At 39.9% G+C, this 21,060-nt stretch overlaps 1 protein-coding gene across 9 annotated transcripts in view; it reads right to left on the bottom strand.

Annotated features, from left to right (window-relative positions):
• The window catches only part of LOC148038088 (putative RNA-dependent RNA polymerase 5), a 177,557-nt gene that overhangs the window by 135,845 nt on the left and 20,652 nt on the right, over positions 1-21,060 (bottom strand). For all 9 annotated transcript variants that reach the window (XM_087668744.1, XM_087668803.1, XM_087668795.1 and 6 more), the window contains 2 exons: positions 9,574-9,664; positions 9,338-9,487 (listed from right to left, as the gene is read on the bottom strand). In XM_087668744.1, the coding sequence (XP_087524870.1) occupies positions 9,338-9,487; positions 9,574-9,664 (241 nt within the window). The remainder of the gene's footprint in view (positions 1-9,337; positions 9,488-9,573; positions 9,665-21,060) is intronic.

Genomic DNA, 21,060 nt, shown 5'->3' with positions numbered 1-21,060 from the left:
AACTTAGATGACCGGGGCTCATACGCAAAGAGGATTCTTTGTGCGAGAAGTTGATGGGGACGCCTGTCCTTTTCGGGTGTTTCATTAATTTAGTGTGTACATGGGTGATTCCATAGCGGGTGATTCCGCAAAATGCATATTAAATTAATAAACGTTTATGAGTTTAGAGTGCGCACTCGTAATAAATTAAGGTTAGGATTTATTTCTAACCGGTTGATTTATTTATGTAGCTGAAGACTGCTAGGTATTCACTTTTGTCGGTTTAATTGTGTTATTTTACTAACGATTGTGAATGCTTCAGTTGATGTGTAGAGATAGCAGCAGTGGCGGAGGAAAGCATTGGAGTCTAGCGGGTTTTCGACCTTTGGACTATATTTTGATAGGCGCCACGCCTATATTTTGTTATGTCTATAGAGACATCGATTATTTATTATTATTTTGTATGCGCTTATGCGCCTGGATATGTTATTTCTATTTGGACATTGAGATTGGGCGTGCCAGACACTATGGGCACCGTCCATTAGCTTTATTTTCCTATTTTTTGTAGAAAGCAAACTCAAAAGCTAAAAGCTTGTCATATTTTTGTAACTGGGCTATTATTGAGCATGAAGATTGGAAATATACATTAAATACATGCTTTGTGAAGCGCTCACACAAGGCATGGGGGAGATTGAACCCAATTTGTCTCTTGCCTCTTGTCGTGCTTGCTTTTACATGGGTTTTTGTGCTAAAAAGTAGAGTACTTTGTTCTTGGGGACCTTCCGGGATTCACCACGTGAGCTATCTGCGTCCGATCTGCGCACCAGTGGTATCAGAGCGGAGCGGAGATCAAGAAGTTCAGCAAGTCACTCGTAATCAAGTTCTGCAAGTTCTGCAAGTCGGCCTAAGTCCAGCAAGTCAACAACTCTGCAAGTCTACTAAGTCTGCAACTCTGCAAGTCAGACTAAATCAGAACTGACTAGTGCTTAAAACTCATAGAAGACTTGTTCGTATGCAAAAACTCTGAACTGGAAAGTTGTTCGCAGCAAGCTGTTCTACCTATCTACAAGTTCGTTGAAGTACTTTCAGCAAATAGAGGCAGAAATATTGCAGAATTTCTGAAAATTGAAGAAGAAATACCCAAGAATACATAGCCTTGTAACCCCAAATTTGAGCTACGCTCATCCCGCTAACTGATTTTGAGTGAGAAAGGTTTGTTGAGTTTTACAGGATGACTACCCCACATATGGATGATCCTATGGCTGAAGACGATCTACCCGAGCCTACCATGGAACAAAAGCTGGATCTTATCATGCTGTAATTGGAAGAAGAGCGAAGAGCTAGGCAAGCCTTGCAAGCGCAATTGACAAAGCTACAAGGAGCGTCCACTGATAAAGAAGAACCTCAAGCTGAAGATTTGATTCGCCGTACCATCGACGCCACTCTTGAAGCACAAACAATTCGCAAGGAATCCAAGATAAGTAAACGAAGTTTCAAGTTTCGCACTTTCAATGGCATAAGAGAAGGAAAGACTGTTTTATCATTCATTAGCCAGTTTGATGACTATTTCCATGAGGAAACTTATCCCGAAAAAGATAAAATCAAGTGTGTTACTAATCATCTGATAGACAGAGCATCACTTTGGTGGACTGTAGTCCGCAAGAGCATAGAATGTCCTGCTACATGGGAAGATTTCAAGAAGAAGTTCATGCAAAATTTCCTTCCACCGCAATTTCACGAGAAAGCTATCAAGCAATGGGATTTACTTCAACAACGCGATCGTGAGCCTATTCCACAGTATACAGAGCGTTTTTGAAATGCACTTCTACAGTTACGCATGCTTGAAGACGTACCAGAGACGACACATAAGCGGAAGTATATGTCTGGACTTCTTGGACATTACTACGCTGAGGTAAATATGTTCAAGCCTGCTACCCTTGAAGACGCCATCTCCTTAGCTCACGACACTGAAGATAAGTTACGCGGAAGAGATCGACGACCACAGCAATTCCAAGCAAACGGTAATTATGGATTTAAACAATTCAATTCCAATTTCAGAAGGTTTAATCCAGGTCGTTTCTCATCACCATCTTTCCGCAAGAATTGGCCTAAACCACCTGCATTACCATCCACTGTTAATCCAAATCCTAAGCCTATTCCACAAGCAAATCCAAATATTCCCAGACTCCCAGCCATTGCAAATAATGTGACCAAAGCCAAGCCCATCGTATGCTACAAGTGTCACCAGCCAGGGCATCTCGCAGCAAATTGTCATTCAAAGAAGCCATCAGCACATATCAACTACCTTGGAGCTATGGACGAAGACGAGCATGAGGATATGCCGGATTTCACTGAAGAAGAAGATGATCCTACTACTACTTCCGACACTTTACCAGGTATGCCTACTTTACATTGATTGTTGACTATGAAATGTATGGTGCATGGAAAAGAAAGAACTATATTGCATGATGACGGTAGTACCCATGACTTTATTTCAGCAAAATTGGTAAAGGAATTGAAATTGCATACTGTACCTACGTACTATCGCATAAAAGCTGCATTTTTAAGCACTAGGTACAATGGCACACAAGAAGTTCAAGATTTAGAAATTCAAATTGGTCCATATATTGAAAGAAGAAATTTCTTAGTTGTCCCATTACAGTCAAGCGACATTATTCTAGGAATGCCATGGAGACATCAACATAATCCCAATATAGATTATACTACACACACAATGAATATAAATTTTCAAGGAAAATCTATTACATTATTTGGTATGCATGCATCTCATATGTTTCCACTGCTTTCGCATACTCAAGCAAAACGTGCACTACGTAAGAATACTAAATCATATCTCATTTGGGTGAATGAATTGCATGCAAAGGAAAATCATATGCACCCTAGGCATAAGGAATTTCTCGCATATTTTAAGGATTGTTTTGCAGAAGACCTACCACCAGGTTTACCACCATCACGTCCAGAAGACCATAAGATTGACCTAATACCTGGCACACAACCACCTTGCAAAGCCCCATATAGGCACAATCAAATAGAGCAAAAAGAAATCCAGAGTCAAGTTGAAGAATTACTAAATAGAAGCTTAATTCGACCTAGCAGTTCTCCATTCGGTACACCTGTGCTCTTAGTCAAGAAAAAGAATAATACTTATCGGATGTGTATTGACTACCGAGCATTAAACAAGATCACTGTAAAGAATAGGTATCCTATACCTAGAGTTGACGACCTTATGGACAAACTGCAAGGATCTTCTATATTTAGTAAAATTGACCTTAAGTCTGGATATCATCAGGTGAGGCTAGATAGATCCGACATATTTAAGACTGCATTCAGGACACTGTTTGGCCATTACGAATTCTTAGTTATGCCATTCGGATTAACTAATGCACCTGCCACTTTCAGTAGAATGATGAACCGTATTTTTCTAAAATATCAATATTGTGTGATTGTTTTCTTTGATGATATTTTAGTGTTCAGTCAAAGTGAAAAAGAGCACTATGAGCATTTATCATTAGTTTTTCAATTACTGAAAGAAAATCAATTGTTTGCAAATCCTGACAAGAGTGAATTCTTTAAGACAGAAATAGAATATCTAGGTCATATTGTATCAAAAGAAGGAATAAAAGTTGATCCTAAGAAAATTGATGCAATATTGCATTGGCCTGTTCCTAAAAATGTACATGAATTAGGCTCATTCCTTGGTCTTGCTAGTTTCTATAGGAAGTTTGTACGTAATTTTTCATTACTTGCTTTACCATTGACCAAACTTCTTAAGAAAGGCATTGTTTATCAATGGACTGAAAATCAGCAGAAATCCTTTGACTTACTCAAACGTGCATTAACCAATGCCCCTGTTCTACAATTGCCTGACTTTAAAAGACCATTCTTTTTAGTTGTGACCGATGCTAGCGGATCAGGAATAGGAGCCGTGCTAATGCAAGACAACCATCCAATAGCATATTCTAGTTCTAAGCTGAAACCCTCTGAGCTTAAATATTCCACTTATGACAAAGAACTCTTAGCAGTTGTACAAGCATTAAAACAATGGAAGCATTATTTAATGGATTCAGAATTCATGATAAAGACCGACCAGCAAAGCATTAGACATCTACTTAGCCAACCCCAAATTTCTGACCGTCATATCAAATGGGCTTCATTCATTCAAAGTTTCCATCCTATCATTCAATACCAACCTGGAAAAGAAAATATAGTTGCTGATGCATTGAGTAGAAGACCTGCAATTCATAACATTTCTATCATATCTTTTGATTCTTTGATTGCCATGAAAGACACATATCACCAGGATATTACTTTTCATTCTGATTGGCAAAAATTAGTTCAAAATAATTTCATTCCTATTGATTCATTGTCATATAATGATGGATTCATGTTCTTTGAAAAGACACTGTGTGTTACTATTCCATTCCGATCTTTTGTTTTAAATGAAATTCATTGCCCTCCATATCAAGGTCATAGAGGTATCATTTCTACATTACGCATGTTAACTGAAGATTTTTATTGGCCGCATATGGATGCAGATGTATCTAATTTTGTTTCTGAATGTTTGATTTGTCAAAGAATAAAAAGACATCATGGTAAACAGTATGGACTATTAATGCCTTTGTCTATTCCATCTAAACCTTGGGAACATATATCTATGGATTTCATTACTGGTTTACCAAATACTAAATCCAACCATCACATGATTTGGACAATTGTAGATAGATTTAGTAAGCAAGCATATTTCATTGCATGTAAGAAAACTTTAACAGCATCACAAGCAGCACAGTTATTTTTTAAAACTGTTTTTACTAACCATGGATTGCCGAAAGTGATTATTTCAGATAGAGATTCTAGATTTTGTAATAATTTTTGGATTACACTGTTTGCAAATCTAGGCACAAAGATTGATTTCTCATCTGCATTTCATCCAGAAACAAATGGACAAACAAAAGCCACAAATAGCACTATTTTAGATCTTTTACGTGCATACACTATCTCTAAACCTCAGACATGGGACACTCATTTACATTTATTACAGTTTGCATATAACAATACACCGCACACATCTACAAAGAAAGCACCTTTTGAAGTTATTTATGGATATAGATTATCTACACCTGTTGCATCTTTGTCTAATAGAATTCAGAGTGCTGATGATATTGCTGTTATGCATAACACTATTTTTGATGAAGTAAAGGATATGATTGCTAAAGCCCAACAATCATATACCAAACAAGCCAACAAGAAAAGACAAGCCATGAATTTCAAAGTTGATGATTATGTTTGGCTTAGAATAGAAAAGCGTAGACTGCAAAGTGTAGATAGACATCCAGTTGTCAAATTAGCTCCTAGATTCTACGGACCATTTAGAATCATTCATAAGATTAATGACAATGCATTCAAGTTAGAACTGCCATCTCATTGGAAAATTCATAATACATTTCATATTAGTTTATTGAGACCATTTAGAGGCCAATTACCTATCCACCCTGTCTATGAAAACCCACCTTTACTAGAAGAAGAGACTGAAATACTTGAACCAGAAGCCATTATAGACACTGACTACATGACCACTAGAACTAGCCGAAGGTATTCTAGATATCTAGTTAAATTTAAGAACCATCCTGTAGAGGAAGCACAATGGATGCACGCTAGAGACTTAAATGCTTTCCCCACTCTGTTAGCTCCACATTGAGCTAATAGCAATTGAGGTCAATTGCTATCCCACCCCGGGGGTATGATGCCAGGAGACATATTCCACGGTGGATTCCGTAAGGTTTTACGGTGGATTCCGTAAACTTAGATGACCGGGGCTCATACGCAAAGAGGATTCTTTGTGCGAGAAGTTGATGGGGACGCCTGTCCTTTTCGGGTGTTTCATTAATTTAGTGTGTACATGGGTGATTCCATAGCGGGTGATTCCGCAAAATGCATATTAAATTAATAAACGTTTATGAGTTTAGAGTGCGCACTCGTAATAAATTAAGGTTAGGATTTATTTCTAACCGGTTGATTTATTTATGTAGCTGAAGACTGCTAGGTATTCACTTTTGTCGGTTTAATTGTGTTATTTTACTAACGATTGTGAATGCTTCAGTTGATGTGTAGAGATAGCAGCAGTGGCGGAGGAAAGCATTGGAGTCTAGCGGGTTTTCGACCTTTGGACTATATTTTGATAGGCGCCACGCCTATATTTTGTTATGTCTATAGAGACATCGATTATTTATTATTATTTTGTATGCGCTTATGCGCCTGGATATGTTATTTCTATTTGGACATTGAGATTGGGCGTGCCAGACACTATGGGCACCGTCCATTAGCTTTATTTTCCTATTTTTTGTAGAAAGCAAACTCAAAAGCTAAAAGCTTGTCATATTTTTGTAACTGGGCTATTATTGAGCATGAAGATTGGAAATATACATTAAATACATGCTTTGTGAAGCGCTCACACAAGGCATGGGGGAGATTGAACCCAATTTGTCTCTTGCCTCTTGTCGTGCTTGCTTTTACATGGGTTTTTGTGCTAAAAAGTAAAGTACTTTGTTCTTGGGGACCTTCCGGGATTCACCACGTGAGCTATCTGCGTCCGATCTGCGCACCAGCTATTCCAAGACATTGTTGATAGACACAAAGATCTGTTATGACTCTTTTCTATTTTCAGGAGTTAATACAATCAACATCAACATCAAGTTCTCTCCAAGGCACCTTGGTGGTGGCTTGATCACCCATTGCTTGGGTCTCCATGGTTCTACTCTAGTGGTTCTTTGTTGTATGGATTATGATTAGCCTTTACCATTGTATCATATCAGATCACCCATCTAAGAGAGGGTGTTAGCAAGATTGTCAGCTCATGTGTGAGTATGTGCATACCAAATGGGCTGGGCATTGTAGTCCGTATATTAGGCATTATGTTAGTGATTTTTGTGTGGCATTTTATGCCAATCAATCAACATTTTATGCTGGCTGACCAGCTGCCATTTTAGGCCTATTTTATGCCTATTTATTATGTGGCTTCTCCTCCTCCCATTCAATCATCATCATTCTTCAAGTTGTCTTCTTGTTGGAGAGAGGAGCTAGTGCCGGTGCCCGCGCGACCAGTGACTCACTACTATATGCGTCATTCTCGTGTTTAGTGTATGGATTCCATCTCCCGAGCACATATCTGAGTTCTTTTCTTTTGCAATGTCTTGTTTTCTTTCTCTTCTACCTTATGTTCAGCAATTTATTTCAGCACTTGTCTATGCTTCCATTACTACAATTCTAACAAGACCTTGGTGGATTGTCCAGACCACAGAAGGTCATTGGGACTAAATGGATCTTTAGGACCAAAATGAAAACTCATGAAACTTTGGATAAATGCAAAGCTCCCCTTGTAGTGCAAGGTTTTCAACAAAGGCATGGCATAGATTACGAGGAAACCTTCGCAGCCATAGCAGGCTTGACATCGTTTGGCCTGTTAGTCACACTAGCCGCTCTCCACAGTTGGCTAATCTATCAAATGGATGTCGTGACCCTCACACTCTCTATCACCCTAATTAACGTTCAATCTGTCTCCTAGCCACACTCCCTCTTCTCCAAGTGCTGGCCGCTTCCTCATGCAAGCACTCCTTCCATGAAATCACAATGGAGCTATTCCTGCCCATTTGGAGGAACTTGGAGGGGCTGCAACATCTGATTGGTTGCTGCCCCAGCAGCTCTGGTTGCAGCAGCCTTCCAGACCCTGATTACAGCAATCGCCATCATCTTCCATGGGCTATCACCAGTGTTTTGGTTTTCATTCTTTTTTGGATGTTGGCAACCATCTTCAAATGTTGTCATCATCATACAGCAATCACCTATCAGTTACAGCAGGTATTCTTCTCCTATGCACTGTGGCCATCATCTACTAAGGTCTGCATCTGTGTTGCGTGCTGCTATGGCTGCAACAGACTGTGCCACACCTTCTAAAGCAGTCACTCTACTTCCTAGAGGCTCTATCCATCAATAGACATCTGCATTTTATCTGATACAAATCTTTTCCATCGGCATACACTTGCATTTCGGCTATTGCAACACCTCAAGATCTTTCTTCTTCATCATACAGCTATGGAGGACTGTGTTTCACTCCCTTCACTTTGACCACCTTCATCCCGTGCCTTCATTGACATCCCCTTGCCTGGAGGACTTTGTTTTGTTCCCTCCACACAGCATCCTCCTTCCATAGGTCTTACCGTCTTGATCAGCCCGGACAGTGCAATCATCTCAAGTCACTCCATCAATATCAAAGTCCATGACTCATACCTCAGCCCTGGTCCTAGAAACACACAGGCCAGATGCCCAATGTATGATCATTGCACAGTCTTCTTCATTTCATTCATTCTCTCGTCTAGGAGTTCATTCATGGTTCATGTTTGTTGTACATTCTGCCATCTCCACGTCAATGCCTACCGCTTGTCCACATGGTCTCAAAGCAGTCTTAGGGTTTCCTTGTGTTTTCTTGACACTGACTCCTAAAAGCTTCTTCCTTACATGAACATTTGATGTAGCCACAGCTGCAAACTGAAAAGATAAACATTTGATGTAGCCACAGCCACATAAACATTTGACATAGCCACAGCTTCAAACTGAAAAAATGAGAATGAAGAAAAAGGATGAGATTGTACAAGGTTTCTATATGTGGAAGAGGAAAATATATCAATATATCAAGAGGATTTTGGGGTTTGCTGCAGTAGATGAGGTAAGTGCTGAGAATTCAAGGAATTAACTAATATGAAGGTTAAGAGACTAGGCAAAACAAAAAACCACTGTTGTAGCAACAAGGGAATGTACAACAGGGCAACATGCAGCCTAACTTGCTGAAGAGGATTTTGGGGTTTGCTGCAGTAGATGAGGTAAGTGCTGAGAATTCAACGAATTAACTAATATGAAGGAGAAGAGACTAGGCAAAACAAAAAACCACTGTTGCAGCAACAAGGGAATGTACAAGAGGGCAACATGCAGCCTAACTTGCTGAAATTTTTTATGAAAATGTTGAGAACAGGTGAGAGAGGAAGGAGCCATGCTGAGAGACACCCCCCACATAAGCAGATTTTCCCCAAACATCATTCACTATACCAACAAGATACTGCCCCAAAATTGCAACTTTTGCACCATTTTCTACCTCAAACCTCCGATCTGCCTAAAAGGCAGACATCAAATGAGTTGTGAAGCATCAAACTTGTGTAATCTGATTGCATAAAGTACAAAGCAATGCAGGAGTACTGGTATACACTATCTTTAAATCCCTACATCTATCCATAGCATGCTTAGCATACTTATTCAGGCCCTTCATAACCAAACCAATCCTCGAAAGTTTTACCTGGTCATAGTCCTCATACTTCGTCACTTTTTTCCCTTTGTAAACATGTGGAGGACAACGGGCAGCAATATCTCTTGATATGAAACCCGTCCCATCCGTATGAATGAGAGGCTCTCCATTTGAATCCTTCACAATCTTGCCATCTTCATCCTACTTGTGAAGCATCATAAAAACCTGTAAAAGTTTTACTCCAAAAAAGAGATCTTTTTCTCCAGGATCAAAACAGCCATTCTTACTCTGCAGTAAATATCATCAGTGACCACTACATTGGCGTCTGTATCATTCAAATCCCATATTGGTAGTGTTTGTGATAACGCCAGCTGAAGTCTGCATAAATCAAACATGAATGCTTGAGATAGTCAGAAGAAAAACAAGAGATCTTTATTAGCTCTCTTGTGCACATAGCAAAAGCATTTTCTATTTTCAAATTCCATCAGCGGGACTTCATACTCATTTTAAGACTAACATAAAGACTCCCATGGTTACAAATGACTGTTGCTAGAACCTTGGAATTTCCATAATAAAGGAGGGACTTTAAAAACTGTATGATCCTTGGCATAGGTAAAGAGACAACAGCAGCGTCAAAGGACCCATGTAGACTGTTAACTTGCTGCTGAACTTGCATGGATAACAAGGCCTTCACAATTTCAAAAGAGCTACAGAATTGTTCTCCTTTACGGTTACATGAAACGTTTCTTCTCTGGACATAGGTACCCTTAAAAATTATTAAGCTTAAGACACTACAATGCCAAGCTATCCCCTACAAGTAAAGAGTAAAACACATCATCAACCTAACATTTGTGAGTAGTCTCTGATTTGCTTCAGCAACTCTAGAATTACATCAAATTCAAATCACTCCAAGCATTTTGGGCAGACAAGACATTGCATAAGTTGTGTAGGCAGCTAGGTCCATTAAGTGCAAGGGTTTGCTGTTAGACAATCAAAAATCAATTAATTACTTTGTATGCAGTTCCTAGGTAGTAGGCGCACATTTAACTAATATTGGGCTTTTGAACCTTAGTGCTGAAGTTCCACTAAAATTATCCAATTTAGGCAAGATGGCTATAGTTTGGGCCATGATACTAAATGTCAACATTGTATAAGTTGTGCACACCATGGTCACTAGAGAGAGTTTGATGTTAACAAGACAAAGATTATTTAATTACGTAATGTCTAAATATATGCATGCATATTCAAATAATTTCGGGCTTTATGGGTCTAAGTGCCAAAGTTCCATTTGAAATATTAAATATGGGACAAGAGGGCCAAAGTTTGGACCCAACATATTGGGATCTAATATTTTGGATTAAAGTCCACTTTTGTTGAAAAGAAAAACATGGGAAAAGCTGAGAGCACAAAAAGTGGGAGGGATCATTAGTTCTCGAATGGTTTGTGGCAGCTTTTATCAGGTCATGGCTGGCTTGGGAGTTGTGGTAGCAAAGAGGGTAGTTATGGCAATTTCCTACAGCATTGTATTGAGCTAAAAATGACCCATAAGCCAAATCCTAATTTGGGAGGACACAGCCACCTATAAATAGATAGGTTGCCCACCACTCAACCTTAATCTTGTTTTTTCAACTTACAAGTGCCTTCTCTTTGCTGTCCACACCCTGTTGACAGAGGATATCTCAGTTCAAGTTGCTGCCTACTACTTCCTATCATCAAGCCTCATTGCATCTCTAATTGGTTCAGTCATTATCCTCCCAAGGCTATAAACATATAGAATGTAGGTTTCTTTCTTAATCCTTTCGTGCTGGATTTTGTATTTCAATTTAGGACGAGCATTATAGGTCCTACTTGGGTTGAAGATATGTTTCGACTAGTGCCTTTCTGAGTATTGCCTAAATCAACAAAAAGATGGAGATAGTATCTTGTCTCCCAACAAGATGAAGTCTTAGATATTTTTTTCTTATCTTGGTATCCATCTTTCTTTCCTTTCAATTGAGGTGTTTTTATCATTCAATCATCATTTCCTACACTACTAGTTTGTTTCCTTTTTACGGCATGTGGACTCCTACTTTAGCAGTTGAACCTTAGCATTCTTGGTTGGCAATAGAGCCACCTCTTGAGGTAAACTTTCAAGCATGCTTAGGACACTTGGTCAGCATCGGAGCCCTCTCCCAAGATCAGGTACGGACACATATCGATTGCCTTGGTGGCTCACTTTTCCTTGCTCTTCTAGTTGGGGAGGGTGCCAGGAGTAGATGCAGTGATGGAAGCGTAGAAAACTGTTGTAATAGATTGATGAACACAAGAGACAAAGGAAAGAGAAAAACTACAAAAGAAAAGAACGCTACACAAAGAGCTCAGAAGCAAAAAAATGCTCGAGAAATGAAATCCATATAATAAGATATGAGACAGTACAAAACCAATGTGAGTCACCAACTATGAAGACACTAGCACCTACTCCTCTCCCTCCACTAGAACCTATCAGATGATGAATGTATGATGACTATGGAGAAGCAACCTAAAATAAATAGGCAAAATCAATGCCATAAATGATGTCAAGTTGGCCAGCATTAAATGTTGGTTAGCAAGCATAAAATGCTAAAAACAACCATCATAAAATGCCATATAAAATGCTTAAATAATCTAGGAAATAACCTAGTGCCCTAGCCCATTAAATCACATACAAAAACTCAACCATGAACTAACATATCTACTAACACCCTCTCTCAAACCATGGGTGATCTAATACAATACAATATACAATGATAAGAGCCCATCATAGTACATACAACAAGTATCACCAAAGTAGAACCATGGATACCCAAGCAGTGGGTGCACAAGCCACCACCAAGATGCCTCAGAGAGAACCTAATGCCGATATCAATCATATCAACTCTTGAAAACAGACAAGAATCATAGCAACTCTCAAAATCTATCAACAATGTCTCACAGTAGCATACAAGACCCATCCAGTCAAAACTGCTTGTGAACACATGTAATCATGGATTCCCCGCACCTTTGGCCAGACCGCGAAAGTCTCCCCTCACGTGAGCTTAGACTAGGAGCCAATCCCGCTTTCTATCAAAAAACCAGCTCATCATGAACCTAGACGTCAATCCCAACTCCAAGATTTGAACTTGCCACACTATGCGTTAAGAAAACCCCTCTTGAGAACCTATGCACTTGTATACTTGTATAGATGAGGTTCACCAACCCCATCTCACCAACCTCTCACACTCCCTCTCTGGCACTTGAGAGTTGTGAGAGATGATCACATCACCTGTACTAGCAATCTGGAAAAGAGGCCTATACAACCATCATTAGGGCCACATAGTTGGAGCCTAAACTTGGACCTAGTGAACAACAAGACTCATCACCCTTTCTCATCCTCCGCTCGTGCTTCTACCATAAGGCTACTAGTGTCTTGCACTCCTTTTGAAGGTGTCCCTTCTTACCACAATAATAGCATTGAAGCGTCTCCCTCTTCCGCCATACAACAACCCTCTCTAAAACTGAAACTTCTGAAGCACCAAGAGATAGCATCCTCACAAAAACCTGAAGCTGAGCACAACATGTCTCCAACATAACACTAATAGATGAGTAAATAATGTCTGCATACTAACTATCAAGAGGTGATACCAAAGGAGCCATGATGAGGGAGATACAAAGAAGAAAAGCATGCCAAAAGGACAGACCAACAAGGATTGCACGAGTTCAAAGCAATAAAGAAAGCACATAGAGAAACAAGGATTGCATGAGTTCAAAGCAATAAAGAAAGCACATAGAGAAACAAGCAACAGTAACCAGAGTGTAGTGATGAGAACACGACACTCGAATGCACATCAACCCTTTCTAAAGCAAAGCAATGTATCACAACCAAAAACAACCTGAAATATTGTTGCCCAGCCTTGCATAGAAGCAAAAGAGCAAAATGCAAATGCTAATCAATAAAACACAGATAATACTTGCATTAATTCCCGTCCACCTGCAAGAAAACAAGGTCACCTACGCCTACAGTTTCCAAAAACGTAGATTGGGAAGGGTCAATAACAGGTCCCCAACCCTATAACAACCCCAAAAGACTATAATCGTAAATGGCAGACTGCAAAAAACTAAGAAAATAGCAAAAGAACAAGCCAGAAATTACCAGAGCAAGGTTGCCTAGGCTGTACATCAGTTGCAGCAGCAAGAACAGGTCCAAACAGCAAACAATAAGTCCAAATTCAGAACTGAAACAGTGTAAAACAGCAACAAGTACCATAATCCTGCAATCTGATACCATGTCACAAGTGGATGCAGTGATGGAAGCGTGGAAAACTGCTGTAATAGACTGTTGGACACAAGAGATAAAGAAAAGAGAAACACTGCCAAAAAGAAAAGCACTGTATAAAGAAATCAAAAGTAAAAGAAACTTATAAAATGGAATCCATATACCAAGATATGAGCTAGTACATAACCAATGTGAGTCATTGGCTATGAAGGCACTAGCACCTGCTCCTCTCCCTCCACCAGAACTTCTCAGATGATGAATGTATGATGACTGTGGAGGAGGAACCTAAAATAAATAGGCAAAAATAATGCCATAAATGATGTCAAGTTGGCTAGCATTATAGGCGAAAACAGCCATCATAAAATGCCTAAATAATCTAGGAAATAACCTAGTGCCCTAGCCTACTGAATCACATGCACAACTCAACCATGAACTGACATATCTGCTAACGAAGGGTCATGTCTTCCTCCATCCATCCAATCTATTTGCATGGTGAACTACAACCCTCATCCTTCTCAACTAGTATGGAGCCCTCTCCCAAGGTTGAGACTCATAATTGTCTACACCACTTGGTCAGCATTGAAGCCCTCTCCTGAGATCAAGTATGAGCATGTTCCACGTATCCAAATGGTTGATTCTCCTTTGACTATTCTAGGTAAGGGATGCCTAGATTACTTCATCATTAGCTTCATCATTCATCATGGTTCTCAACACCACACAAAGACTAGCATCCAAGTCTTCTACCTCCTTTGGCATCGACATCCATGGTTGTAAGGGGATTCCTCCCCTTCATTGGTATTCTACAAGTTTCGGCATTGGTCTTTGACATCGGCCTCCCTTCCATGTTGTACCTCCCCTTTGGATTGCATGATCATCATCATCTTTGTAAAACGGCGGTAAGGAAAGTCCACAATTTTCCCAAGAAGAACCATGTCCAAGTGGTACCTTGCTAATGCACATTCTCATCATGTAGCATTACTCTTTGCATCTTAATGTGCAAAGCAAAACTAAGTAGATCCTAGGCTATTTCCACCCACAGTCCTTTTACCACCTTACCATAACACCTCCATACTTCTTCAGCCCTTTACTTCTTCACCCTTGTGCTTCGTCACCAATACCCACCAATGGTTGGGATAGCTTGTTAGTTTTGTGACGTGTTGGATCTAACCATCCCTATTCATTCTCCCCGTGGACACAATTACTTAATGAAAAGTTTACCTAAAACTCTCACTTTTATTTTTTTAAATGTAAAAAAAAAGTTCAATGTGGTTACATCCACCTTTACAAGACTTGGTAGGCCATTGGGCTGCCAACAAGCACCCTTTGTGAGTTTGTCAGCCTCATAAGCAAAACTCTAATTTCGGATGATCCTTCATCTATAAATAGACGAGCCACCCACCATTCACCCGATCCTTGTTTTGCAAGTTACATCAGCCCACAACCTCTCTACTATTGTTGGCGCCTTGTTTCCAACCTGCAACCTGCTTGCAATGGCTGTTTAGCCTCACGTGACTGCTGCCATGTCATCAACATTTTACCATTGTCATCCCACCAAATGTGGTACGTAATGAAAATCTTGCTCTTTTGGAAGCAAAGGATAATCTCATAGTGTATCTATATTTTGTACATGGTTAACATAAACTGTGAAGAATTGTACAATCCTCTTGTTGTCATTACTCCTCACCTGTGCATAGGCAGATCCATCATCAAAAGCTTTGGCCTTTAGTAGAGAAATTGCATGGCACAACGGACAAAATTTGAGCAAGCAATAGAGAAGACAGCAAATATAAGAAGAACAAAAACTACTTTAATTTCAAATGGAGTGAAACAAAGTTGGCTTTGTCCACTTGTGCGCTTCCACTGTGAGGCTTAGATTGCGATCTAGAGAGATGATAGGCACCGACGAGTGGTACACTACTGCATTTACAAATTTCAGCCTCCAAACTGCTGCATTTGGTTCCCAACCTGCTGGCCTTCTAGATCCAACACTCTTAGTGCTCCAACCGGTGGTTATAGGCCTTGGGATCTACCTTCAGTGGACGCCACACTCCAACTACTCTCATTGCTCTGCCTTTGAGCATCTTGTGCACTCTTTCTACCATTTACGACATTGATTCATTCCCTTCAGAGTCCTTTTTCTTCTTTGTTTGTGTTTGTGTTTTTGCATTTTGCATTAATTGCATTACTCTCGGAGTTATTGTATTCTACTCATGTTCATACATTATGTGTTTCCTCAATGCAAACCTTAGCATATCTTCACATCACCTTAATACATAAATCTACCCCATTTTGTGTTTGCTTTCTATTAAGTCTTCTAATCGCTTAATTCCATCTTCCTTGAAAAACCCTCAACGTGTGAATTTTGAATCTTCAAAGATTTTGGCTTAAATCCATTGCTTGTTGCAATGTGGCATGTAGATACAAGTCCATGTGTGGGATTGGATGTGCATGGGACCACAAACATCACTATGCATAAGCTGCAATTTCTATCCATCCATATAGATCCACCTTTTGGAAAGAAAGCATGATGCATTTTGCATACAACTCTCACATATGTTCTTGATAACTACCTTCGATGAAGGGAGACCAATCACCATGTATTTGCTTCTTAGATGAAGCAAGCTACCATAGTTACATACCAAGTATACCACAACTCAATATCATCCATGATTCTAGCATCAATTGGCATTGCATCCACCATGTATTTGCTTCTTAGATGAAGCAAGCTACCATAATTACATACCAAGTATACCACAACTCAATATCATCCATGATTCTAGCATCAATTGGCATTGCATCCACCAATGGTCTCCTCTTACACAAATTACATTTGTAGGTTCCATTGTACAATATGCTTGTGACAACAAGGTCATCCCCATCACTTCAATCATGGACAATGCATCTGTCCATAGGGAATCTAACAATGAAACAGGCACATGCAATGGTTGAAACTAAAAGCAAGTTTTCTTAATGCCAAGCACATACAAGACATCTTTGAGCATGATACAACAATAGGAATCTCACCCAAAGCTTTGATTGTATAGGAAGCATTGTTGGCACAAATGACCGATCCCCCCTTGGGTGCATCTCATAGGACAAACAGCCCACAAAAAGAGATGATGCGCTTTGAAGCCCCACTATCAAAATACCAAGTATCCTTGGCCTGTGCCGCAGATAGGCATCATGTCTGTGATAAAGGATCATATGAGCATCATGTCACAGTGCAGCGATGCAAAAGCGTAGGACAAAGATTGAGAGAGAGTCAACACAGAGAGGAGAGAGCGAGAGAGAAAAGGAGACAATGTAACGCAAAAAATCTGCAGAAAAGTATGTTGTATAGAAGTGCAAAAATATACACAGGTGCAAAGAAAATATATGTGTGTCTCTGCCTTGAGGACCTCGATCTCCGTCAGCCCAAGTGATGTCCGTCTCTACAGTCTGTCTCTGTCAGATCTCACGATCAGAATGTCTAAGAATGTGCCACAATCTGACTATAAATAGCCAGGAAGGAAATAATGCCCAGCACCAGGTCGGCTGCAATAAATGCAGCCGGTTGCATAAAATAATGGTAAAAATTTGTCCGACTACACACAAACTGTCCGACTAACAATCTGCTGCCACGTGGAATCTGCAGCTAGTGACGCGGCTCGTGCTCGGCTGACGTGGCACCTACTCTACTGACATGGCACTCTGGCCGTACTGTTATGCACACTACTATCCAAGAAATGACTCTCTAACACCCCCACTCAAATCCTGGACAAGCCAAAAGACTAAGGGATCTGGAATGTTGCCGAAGAAGAGCTTGGGGAAGCGCCTTCATGAACAACTCTACAAGATTATCCTCCGTCTTGCAGTACTCCACATCAATGGTCCCATCCAAAAGCTTCTCTCGAATGAAGTACACCATGTGGTGTTTCAAGCCAAACCTAAAACGTTTTAGAAAATGTTTCAAGAAATAAAAAGTTTGCATGGAATGATACAATATTTATGATCAAAATTCGAAAGTTTGGAATCTTTTAAGAAAATATATTATATAATCTATTTTAGGCCACAAATGTGCCATTTTGAGTGTTGATCAAGTGAAATCGGATCAACCATTTCAATACAGCCTGTTAAAAGCAAAAAGGAATCCGCCCTTTTAATCATGACCTTTCATAAAAGAAAGATTCAAATTCTTCCACATGCGAACTTTAAAAGTCATCAAAAATGAGGATTGTGGCCATGATTTGGTTTTGACTACAATGAGTCAATCAAGACAAACACTTACGACCAGCAATTATGACCAATAGAGAAGCTAATCTCTTTTTTTCATGAATGAGTGTATAAATATAACTTCTTCCAACTTATAGCTTCATTAACATCTTCCAACTTCTAACTGTAAGTTCTTGCATATTGATAAATTTAAGTTTCTAAAGCAAATCTTTGTGAGAAGTGGATGTAGTGATGGAAGGGTGGAAAACTACCCTAATAAATTGTAGAACACACGAGACAAAGAAAAGAGAAACACTACACAAAGAACTCAAAAGCAAAGAGATGCTTGGAGAATGGAATTCATATACCAACATATAAGACAGTACACATCCAACGCAAGTCACTAACTATCAAGGCACCAGCACCAACTCCCTCTCTCCACTAAAACCTCAAGGAGGTGAATGACAATGACTAAGAAGGAGGAGCCCCAATACATAGGCATAAAATATGTCTCAAATAAAGGTTGGTCAAACTAGAATAAAAAATGCCACATGAACTAACATATGCTACCAGTCTTTAAATCTTATTGACTAGGATATCACATAATCCTCATCTTGTCGTCATGATGTGGCATTCCCATTCCCGTTTCATCCCCTTTGAAAATTCTCAATCCCATTCTTGTCCCCATTCCCATTCTTGTTCCCATTCCAAAGTTTCCCTTAACTATGCTCGCATTAAGAAAGCAACCTACAAAGAAGAACCTCCCCCCAGATAGATAGGTTCTCAATCCAAGTGTGTGGCCCGACTTCAATTACATATAGTGATTGAAGAGAAGAGGTCGCTTCCTCTCCTCTTCAACTATGGTCGTTGGGAACCGATAATGCTAGATAATACAAATCATCAAGCTTAAATGATGGCAAATACAAATTTGACTTCAAAGCCCCTTAACGTCACCATGGACATTTAATGGCCCAATTAATGGCCTAGACCCAAAATAACACCAAGCACCCACAAGTGCCTGTCCAACATAACTTTATACAACTTTTGCCAATATCACCCACTGCTCACTTGGAGTAGTTAGGCCATCAACATGACTTAACTAACTTGCCCTTCACATGTGTACCTCACATGTGCAAAACTTAATAATGCCAAAGCTAACTATTAAAGATACACATCCTTGTGACAGCCGAGCCACTAAAATTAAGGCATTAATTTCAAATTTACATGCATTAATGCACAAATAAGACTCCTTAAAATACCTCCAAAAATCGATTGAATGCTATTAGCAAAATAAAAGGCTTCATTTTTAAATAGTAGGGCAAACGCCCAAAAATCCTCTATAAAAGAGTACGTTGTGCACATCCCAACTCATCCTTGATCATTCAACCTTTATCGATCCTACCTTTCTGCTATTGCCCACACCCTTAAGGAGCTGCCACCTAGCTAGAGGAGGTGTCACCCTTGCTACTTAGCTTGTTACCCAGTGCTTAATGCTGCCTCCTTCCTGTTGGAGGACATCACCCCTCTATTCGCTGCTGCCCAGCTGGTCACCATGATCAAAGTGATAAATTGTCTGCATTTTGCATACAGCAAGCTGTGTTTTGCTACTGTGGCAGGGTGCCAGCTGACATCAACAATGTCCACCCCTTGTTGCTGATGGGGGCTTCATCTCAGCCAGCAAGCTTTGCCCTTTGTTGCCTGGAGCTATCACTGAGGTCCTGTGCCCAAAGGACTCTATGTTTCTCCCTACAATATCATCATGATTGGTGGACTGCTGCTGCTGCATTTTAGGATCCATCACAAGCAGATCACCTCTGTCCTAGTCGTTAAGACACACAGATTCAAGGCCCTCATTGTTTCATTCACACTCAATCTCATTGCGCACTCACATTCACTGTGTTGTTGTAAATGTTGTGCTTCCCTCTATTTGCCTGAGCATTTCTTCACAAAGGACTCTTCCACAATTGAAAGAAATATCACAACCAGTGCCAAAGTTTGAGGCCAACTGTTGTGATCCTTTCAACAGTGGGATACTGCCAACATTACAAGTAAGCTGTTTATTAATCTACAGTTAAGCATATTGTGCTTAGCTAGTTTATTTATTATTGCCCTTTAGTTCCACAAAACAGATTTCATGATCCTGTTGGGGTTACTGGTATGTCACCAACATGTGAATTCACTCTATCTCTGGACATGAAAGACATTGCATTAGTCCAAGTGTCACCATCATGTGAATCTACTTCAAAGTAACTCTGGATATGATGGGTATGATGGACATCGCATTAGTAACATTCTAGGACATGGAAAAGAGTCAAGACCTTGGAATTTAACAATTCCAAGGTTTGAATATGAAACTTTCAACCAAACATAAGTGAAATTTCAGACTGAATTTTGGGTAAGGCCAATTATAATTTAAAGTTTGCACCAAACTCTGTTAAAATTTAAAAGACTCGCCAATGTGAGGAAACACTAGTGCTTGAAAAAACAAACACAGAGAGTATGCAAACATGACTATCATAATGAAATCAAACTAAACGCAGAAAAGCAAAAGATGAACAAATGTGAATATCGAATAAATGATTAATGAATGAGATATAGATACAATGTGTACTCAAGGAGCAAAATCAGCCGAGGCAGTCTAACAGCCACTGCCTCTAGTGAGAGCAGGCTGTGGGAGAGTGTCGGAGACTGTTGTCCTATATGAACAGATCCTGAGGGCAGCAAACCACCAATCTAGGTGCACAAATCTGATGTAGACCACTCTAGCAGCAAACTATATAAAAAGGACTATGCGCAGCAATTCTGGAGAGGATGAGGATGGAGATGATGACTCAGAGAGCTTGATGACAGCAGGGCATCAACCTGGAGTGTCAAGCGCAGCAGTGTTGAAGTCCAAAGAATACAGAGAGCACATGCAGCCAGCCCCATGACAGTCTCTACAGCGGGGAACAGAGGCTGAAGTATCACAATGCTGAAATGCACAAAGCCACAAAGATGCATGAAAGATGCATGGAGCTGGTGCCCCAATCCCCTTTCAACCAGGGACTGTCCACATGACAATCTAAGGATCCAAGCTATCGTCTCCCATCACCATTGAACATTCCCAAGGCAACTCACTTTAATAAATACAGTCAGAAAAGTGTTGAGATCCCTCCATCATAGTCAACACCAATTTTCATTTATGAGTTTCTTTCTTTCTCTTTTCATCATAATATTGTGATATATTGGTTCCCAATGGAGCTAAAAACACACAAACTTTACCACTAGAAAAATAAAAGTGAAAAAATTGTCATGTTTCAAGTCTTCTCGTTAG

The sequence above is a fragment of the Lygodium microphyllum genome, chromosome 3 (genome assembly GCF_053477565.2).
Source record: "Lygodium microphyllum isolate KBCC chromosome 3, Lygodium_microphyllum_v1.1.10, whole genome shotgun sequence".
Classification (NCBI taxonomy): domain Eukaryota; kingdom Viridiplantae; phylum Streptophyta; class Polypodiopsida; order Schizaeales; family Lygodiaceae; genus Lygodium; species Lygodium microphyllum.
Note: the sequence above shows the minus strand (reverse complement) of the source record. Positions and strands in the feature narration are given on the sequence as shown.